Source organism: Cryptomeria japonica, chromosome 2, assembly GCF_030272615.1.
Source record: "Cryptomeria japonica chromosome 2, Sugi_1.0, whole genome shotgun sequence".
Classification (NCBI taxonomy): Eukaryota; Viridiplantae; Streptophyta; class Pinopsida; order Cupressales; family Cupressaceae; genus Cryptomeria; species Cryptomeria japonica.
The window spans coordinates 116,036,392-116,044,870 of record NC_081406.1 but is presented as its reverse complement, the minus strand read 5'-3'; the positions used below and the strand labels follow the sequence as shown (position 1 = coordinate 116,044,870).

The window sequence follows — 8,479 nt, the reverse complement described above, 5'->3', positions numbered from 1 at the left end:
AAATCAGGTTCTTGATTGCATTCCAGCTCTGGTCATGGGGGAGATGAATGAGCAACTTTTGTGTCCTATCTTATTAGAAGAGCTAGAAAGGATTGTCTTTCACATAAAGAAAGGAAAAGCTCCTGGCCCGGAAGGGTTCTCGGTGGAATTCTTTGAAGAGTTCTGGGATATTATCAAACTGGATTTATTGGATGTGGTATAGGAGTCCCAGAGGAACAAGTAGATGCTTAAGGTGTTGAATGCGACTTTCATTGCTCTTATCCCCAAGTGTGAAGGGGTTGATCGATTAGGTCAGTTTCGCCCTATCTCTCTCTGCAATGTGGTTTATAAGATCATCTCTAAGCTGATAGCGGAGAGATTGAAGAAGTTCTTGGGGAATGTCATCTTTGAGAAGCAAAGTGGTTTTGTGGAAGGTCGCCAAATTCTTGATGGTGTGGTCATTGCTACAGAGACCATTCATTATATGGCTTCATCCAAGGAAAAAGCTATGTTTATCAAGCTGGATATGGCTAAGGCATATGATAGAGTCTTGTGGTCCTTCCTTCTGAAGATCCTCAGGGCCTTTGGTTTTGCTGATGAGTGGGTCTAGTGGGTTATGAGTTGTGTTATGACTACTTCTTTCTCAGTGCTTATTAATGGAGACCATACTGAGCTGTTTGGTGCTTCCAGGGGGACCCTCTCTCACCTTATTTATTCATTCTGTTGGCTGAGGGTTTGGGGAGGCTGATTAAGCAGAATGTGGGGCTGGGTACTATTCAGGGTTGGAGATGGGGTAATGACCTCCAGCCACAGTCACATTTGCAGTTTGTGGATGACATGGCCCTTATGGGGCTAGCTCGGGTTAGAGAAGCTACTAATCTGCAGAAGGCCTTGGATGTTTATCTTGAGGCCTCAGGCCAGTTGATCAATGAGGATAAATCGTCTATCATCTTCTTCAACACTCCTAAAACTATTCAAAGGAGGATTTCTCTTATATTAAGATTCCAAGTTGGCTCCCTGCCCTTGATCTACTTGGGTATTCCTATTTCTCCTAGCAAACCTCCTAGGGAGTCTTGGCAGGGCATTCTTGATAAATTTCGCACAAAGGTTGATCATTGGACTCACAGATGGCTATCCTTTGCTAGGAGGGTTCAACTGATTTAGTCGGTGGTTTAGGCTCTTCCGATCTATCATTGTATGCTTCATGTGGCTCCTAAGTGGTTCTTGAAGGGCTTGGATTCTCTGGCTAGGCAGTTCTTATGGGCAGGATATATTTCCTCATCCAAATGGAGTCTAGTTAATTGGAACTTAGTGTGTAGCCCGAAGCAGTCGGGGGGACTTGGTCTAAGGCAATCTATTCTTTTTGGGGAAGCATTGGCTGCTAAATTGTATTGGAGGTGGTGTGTGGAACAGGATCATGGCTGGGCTAGGATTTTGGCTAACAAGTATATGACGAGGATCCTGATGGAGGAAATCCCTAGGTATCCACTTGAGGGAAAGGGCTCTTCAATTTGGGTCACTCTCATGAGGGGGGCTGCTCTCAATAAGTCTGGGCTATTTTGGATTTGTAGAAGGGGGGAAGAGGTCCTTTTTTGGAATGATTCGTGGGATGGTTATCCTCCCATCCTTGATCAGTTCCCTCATCTTGGGAATCTGAGCCAAAGGTTTTTGGAGGCGGGTTGGTCAAGGGTGAGTGACTTTAAGGCTGCTTATAGGTGTGGTAGGTTGGATTTGGAGTGGTGGAAAGCTCCTAATGAGTGGCCAGTTGCTGGGATGGAGGATGAGTGTGCAGAGTTGCAGGGCATTCTAGCAAGTAGACACTACAACTTCCTCAAGGGAAGGGATGGGCTTGCTTGGTCTCCAAATCCTAAGGGAGTTTTTACGGTAGCTAGTGGATACCGAGAATTGTTGAACCAAGGTTTGGAGGAAGGGGAGGCGAACTGGTGGAAACAGGTGTGGAATAATGTTTCCTGGCCGAAGTGTAACTATTTTGCTTGGACCTTGGCTTTGAATAAATGTCTAACCTGGGACAATATCCGCAAACGGGGATTCTTGGGGCCTTCTATTTGTGTTTTGTGTCGTAATGGGGAGGAAGATTCCTCACACCTTTTCTTTAGATGTCCTTTCTCAATGCTTATTTGGCATTATTGGTGGGGGTGTGGAAGCATCCATGTGTCCATGCGGACTCTCTGGTGGAGTTCTGGAGCAATTTGGGCAAACCTCCTATTGTGTCCTCCTTCCTCCAGACTGTTTGGTATATCGGGCCCATCTTCATTCTGTGCCAGATCTAGCTCGAGAGGAACAAAAGGCTATTTCATGAGGTCAGATTGTTTGTTCAATAGGTTTGGAATAGGATCATGGCCATGATCCAGGAGACAATGGAAGCTAAATGTGAGGTGAACTTTCCGTTGAATAGAGATGAGGTAGACATTGTGAGTAGGTTTGGCCTACAAGAGCTATCCTCGGCCTCAGCTTGTGTCAGGAGAGGTAGAAGGGCTTTGAAGAAGGTTCAAAGGGTGGGAAGGTGGATACACCCTCAGGATGGGATTATCAAGATTAACACTGATGGCTTATCTAGGGATAATCCTAGCCTAGCTGGTGTTGGGGGTGTAGGCAGGAATAGCAGGGGGGAGGTTGTTTTCCTCTTTTCGATTCATAAAGGGAGGCACTCTAATAATTTTATGGAGGGATTTTCTATTCTCTACACCCTTGAATGGGCTTGGAAGCAGGGTCAAAGGCAGGTGATTTGTGAATCAGACTCACAAATTGTTGTTAACTTGTTGAATGAGTAGAAGGATAATGGGATATAGTGGCAATTGGCAGGGATTGTTCAGCAGATTCTCTATATTAGTTCTTTAATGGAGCAGGTGGTCTTTATCCACATCCCTAGAGAATGGAATAGAGTAGCTGATTGTCTAGAAAAGTGGGCCTTGGAACATGGTAGTGATTGGAAGGTTGAAGGTTGGGAGCATCTTTCTGAGGATCAATCTCAGGAATTGCAGAAGATTTTTACTGAGGATATGGAGGGTTAGGTTGCTAGTTGTAGTGGGGCTAGCTTGCTGGTTTTGTCCTGGGGCCCGTGGCTCTGGCTCTCTTTGTAATTCTCGTTCTTGAGTTCCAATAAAGTTTTTACCCCTTTTATTCTAAATAATAAACTAGAGGTTAAGATAAAAAAAGGCTACCCAATTTCATGGTCTTCTCACACCATTCATTGGATAACAAAAATAGTAAAACAAAAAGATAACAAAATAGAGTTTTTTTATCATAATAATTTAGGATTTCTTTTTCATTGAGAGAGGTGAAATAATAAAAAATAATTACATTTGATATTTATTAATTATTTATTATAGATTAGTTTTAATATATCAATGATTCATTTTTTAAATATTATTAAAGATAAAAAATATGATATAAATATAATATAATAATATTATGATGATAATATAAGTTCAATATAAAAGTATTATTAAAATAAATATTATTTAAATAATAAAAATATATAAGAATGAATAGTTTAAAAATTTTCAACTTTGTAGTTTTCTTCAAAAAAATTAAAATAAACATATTTTACAAAAAATATAAAACTAGACATTATTGGAAACATATAAGAATGAATATTTTCAAAGTTTATAGTTTATAAATTTGCATCTTTCTCATTTTTTAAAGTTTCTATTCAAAATCTAGGTTTCTATTTCACAAAATTCTCTCAAATTATCATTTAAAAGACATTTTTCTATTTCCATGAAATTCTTTCAAAATAGCAATATTTAAAAGACAAGTTTCTATTCTATTGCTTATGCTAGTAACTATATTGAACTTAGATTTTTCTTTTATTTTAAAGGATCTCTTCAATATAGAAACCAACATTTCCAATGGAAGCTTTAATAGAAACCTATATATTTTTCTATATATCATTTTGAATTAAATATTTTTTAATAAAACTATAATCTTATAATAATTAAAATTGCAACACATTCAAACAACTTTCACAATTTGTAATAGTATTGTATCTCGAAAAAACAACTAGGACTTAATTTTGAATTTGTGATTTTTTACCCATATGAAATTAATTAATGTATGCTAATGCTAAATTTGTGATTTGTTACCCATATGAAATTAATTAATGTATGCTAATGCTAAATATTTTTTAAATTTGAAAACTCTCTATTTTTTACATAAATTTAATTTATTAAATATAAGTATGCTAGTTAATAACTTACATATATATTTTATCATTTTTTGTTAAATAAAAAATTATGCACATAATCTCATTAATTTATTAAACCAAAATTTGGATAAGTGTATTTTCCTTTGGATAAGCATTAAAGTAGGCAATTCTAATAGGCTTGTAATTTGATGGCCACAAGGCTGTTATATGATTTTGTTGGTCATTACAATGCCCTTCATTTGACGTTTTAATAAAAATATTAATTGTAAAAACAAAAAGACAAATTAAAGTACAATTATTGACATATGAAAGGAGTTAAATTCTGATATTTTAGATAGAATATTAAATATATTATATTTGAAAACAATGGTAATTTTAAAAAGATGAATTTAAAGCATAAATTTTATTGATAAATAAATATAATTAGAACATAATCGTACAAATTACAAAGTATATACCTTAGGTTCACATATGGGCAAGAAAGAATGAAGTTACAAGATGCTATTTCTTGAAAAGAAATGAAAATCTTTGTTGTTTCTCATAAGGATATCATAGATAAAATGTTAAAATTTAGAAAACAATGATAAATTAGTATTATATGAAAAAATCTTAAATTTAATAAGTAAGTTTCTAAATTCATACTAAAAATATTCTTTATAATTAAAATAAAAATCATTTTTAAAATTTGAATTAAAATATTTAAAAAAATTAGAAACAACTATAAGCTATTATTTCATGATATAAACAAGTTTCTAAATTTACATTTAAGAAATTTTTTTATATAGTATTCCAATTTATAATATTAATATATATTATTTTCGAATATTTATTATAAAAATTCAAATTTATTTAGAATATTATAAAATGATAAAATATAATTGTTTCTAATTTTTAAATATTTATAAAAAAAATTCTTAAATGTAAATTTAGAAACTTGTTTATATTATGAAATAATAGCTTATAGTTGTTTCTAATTTTTAAAATATTTTAACATATATTTTTAGAATAGTTTTTTATTTTTTTTATATGAATTTAGAAATTTGATCAATTTTTAATTTTTTCATATTTTTAATAAAATTGCGAATTTAGAAATTTGTCATAATAGATTAAATTTGATATTTTCACATTTATCACAAATAATTATTAACTTATTATAATTAACATTAATATGTAAAATATATGATTTTTTGATATAAATTTAGAAACTTAATTAATTTTAAATTTTTTAATATATTATTAATTAAATTTTTTCTAACAACAATTTTTTTTTTAAAACTTCAAATCATTAAAATTACCAAACAGAGGTGAGACTTAATCAACCAATTGCAATTTGATTTGGTAATTTGGTGTAGCCAAATAAGCGAAAAAACCTCTCATATCTTTTATTCTTTATCTAAACCTTCTCTCGCATATCTTTCTCTGCTATTAACCTGCGATTCATCTTCCCTGTCTACTTCATTTCTACTACTGAAGTCTTCTTACTCTTGTAGCGAATAAAATGAAAACGGAAGGCCTGCTACCTCTTCATCTTTGCCATTCTCAGTATAGCAGTCTACCCCCTCTATACCAGCTGCGCTTACTCTTTCTAATCTTCACCATATCAATATCATGCCTCGCTTCTTCATCTCGAGGTTGTCCACGATTTAAATGCGGGTACTTTCATTTTCCATATCCTTTCGGACAGAACAACAGCGGCTGTGGTGATCCCATGCTTCAGCTTGAGTGTGATACTGTAGAGGGTATGCCTCTAATCAATATTGCTGGCTATCAATACTATATAATGAAACTATCAAAGAGCTGGGGAGAGGATCACATCATGACAATAATTGACAGGAGTATTCGGTGGAATAGATGCAATCCATCATTGTTCGGTAACCATACAACACAAATCTTGCCTAGCCCTCGATTTCATAATAACGATGGCTACGAGAATTTTACTGTATGTGGGAACTGCTCTGAAACAATTAAGGCTGATGTTTTAATGCATTCATTACCATGTAATGAGAGTTGGTACTTTAGTTACAGGGATCAGCCGAGTCTGGCAAAAAGGTGTAATTCATCAGTTACATTCCAAGTCGCTGGTCTGGGATATCAAATTCAAGAGGGGTTCCGAGTGAAATCGGAACCCAACCAAGACTGCACGAATTGCATGTCTGGGGGAGGGTTTTGTATGTATAATAAAACCAATTCGACGCAGATTTATTGCAAGCGGCCTAAAAGTGAGCATGTCTTCATTCTTAATAGTATGAATTCCTTTTTCTAATAAATTTACAAAAAATCAATGTTTCACCTTTTGTATACTGTTTTACCAAATTTCTCCATATCATTTTGTAAACGTTGGTCACCAGACTTGTGTATTTGGCATTGCAGGCAAGTCCCAAACCCTGAAAATTATTCTAGGTGAGCATCCCTGGGCATAAGGTCTATTATTTTTAATTTATTTGGGCAAAGGATCTGTTTTCCTTTACTGTTTGAATTCATATTTCAAATATATTTATCTCACATGTGCATTCGATTGTAGCCATCGGAGGCGCTGTGCTCGCAGCAGCAGTAGTGGCGTTCTTCATTTCTAATGTTAGAAGGAGAAAAGCATATCCCATCCGGGGGGTTGCTAGCGATTTCAGCCATTATAAAGGAATCGGCATAGAAGGAGGCCAGAAAGGGTATATGCTAGGTACTTTGCAGATATTTTCTTATCAAGAACTTCAACAGGCCACAAATTTCTTCGACGAGAAGAACGAGCTTGGGGATGGAGGGTTTAGCGCGGTTTATCTGGGTAAACTTGAGGATGGACGAGTTGTAGCAGTGAAGAGGCTTTATCAGGAAAACTCGAAAAGAATTGAACAATTTATCAACGAGATACGAATCCTATCCTCTCTTTACCATCCAAATCTTGTTCGCCTTTACGGTTGTACAAGTCCGGAGAATCCGATTTTGCTTCTTGTCTACGAATATGTGCCAAATGGAACCCTGGCCGATCATCTTCATGGAAGCCGAAGAAGCCTGAGAGGCTTGCCTTGCGGAACTCGTTTGAAAATTGCCCTACAAACAGCCCAGGCCTTGGCGTACCTCCACAATATAGATCCGCCCATATTTCACAGAGATGTGAAATCCAGTAACATTCTTCTGGACGAACATTTGGTAGCAAAAGTTGCAGACTTTGGACTTTCCAGATTGGTGCCTGTGAATGTCACTCACGTCACAACTGCTCCGCAAGGCACGCCTGGGTATGTTGACCCCGAGTACCATCAATGCTTCCAGCTCACCGAAAAGTCTGATGTGTACAGCTTTGGGGTTGTTTTGATGGAGATCATCTCTGCCAAAAAAGCAGTCGATATTATGCGAAATAGAAGCGAAATTAGTCTTGCTAATATGGCCATAGACAAGATCAGAAGAGGTGTTTTGGATGAGTTGGTTGATCCTGATTTGAAGATTGAAAGTAATGATGAGGTGAAGGCTGTGGTTGTTGCAGTTGCCGAATTGGCCTTTGAATGCCTTGCAAGAGAAAGGGATTTCAGACCATGCATGAAAGAAGTTGTTGCTCGTCTCGAACAAATTAAGGAAATGCTGCAGCAAAGCATAGAATCTTCCAAGTTCACAGCCTCTCCACTTTCAGTATCAATCACGGGTTCAGACAAGAGTGAACGATATTGGGTTCCTTTGTTTTTGTAGTTTGTATAAACATAAGCCATATGTTTTTAATGTATTCAGTAGTTTCTCAATATATGTATGAGGAATATATAGGCCAAAAATCGTTTCCGCTTGTATAGTGGAATTCTTATTAATTAAATTCCGCATTCCAGAGAGTTCGAAAATCCACCTCTTTTGCTAGTTCCTGTCTTGAATTATAGCAGAGCTCTTGACAATAATTAGGGATAATCAATGCCTTAAAAGAGCAATTGTTATTCAAAATTTTAATTAGTTTGTTTTCTGTTCCTAAAATGAGAGGGTTAAGCTGTACGGTTTTTATGTAAGATATTTATTAAATAGTTTTTGCTGTCATGTGATTGGAGTTCAATTCGTCTCTGCAGAGGCTTGTGCAATGGATAACCTAGTTATTTCTAGTTTGAAATTGTTGGGTATATGAATTTCAATGATCACATGATTGTTTGCCTTCTCAAACTCTTCGTCTCATGCCTGAATATATGTATATGTGTACAGTCTATGTACTGTGTAATTGGATATCAGTTAATAAATTAGATTTCCCTACTTGAAAGTATCTCTTGTCATCTCTTTATTCTATTTTTGGTTTTGTTTCTCTGTTCTTTTTAATCTTTACAGAAATGTGTGGCATTGTAGGAGCTGGTTCCGAATACTGACATGCCTGCATCC

General features: G+C 35.5%; 1 protein-coding gene across 1 annotated transcript; it reads left to right on the top strand.

Annotated features, from left to right (window-relative positions):
- The first annotated feature begins 5,588 nt into the window (after positions 1–5,588).
- LOC131049895 (LEAF RUST 10 DISEASE-RESISTANCE LOCUS RECEPTOR-LIKE PROTEIN KINASE-like 1.2) lies at positions 5,589–7,867 on the top strand. The gene is made up of 3 exons (XM_057983975.2): positions 5,589–6,366; positions 6,518–6,547; positions 6,669–7,867. Exons 1-3 carry the CDS (start codon positions 5,646–5,648, stop codon positions 7,817–7,819), a joined length of 1,902 nt encoding a protein of 633 aa, XP_057839958.2. The 5' UTR covers positions 5,589–5,645; the 3' UTR covers positions 7,820–7,867.
- The last annotated feature ends 612 nt before the right edge of the window (positions 7,868–8,479 follow it).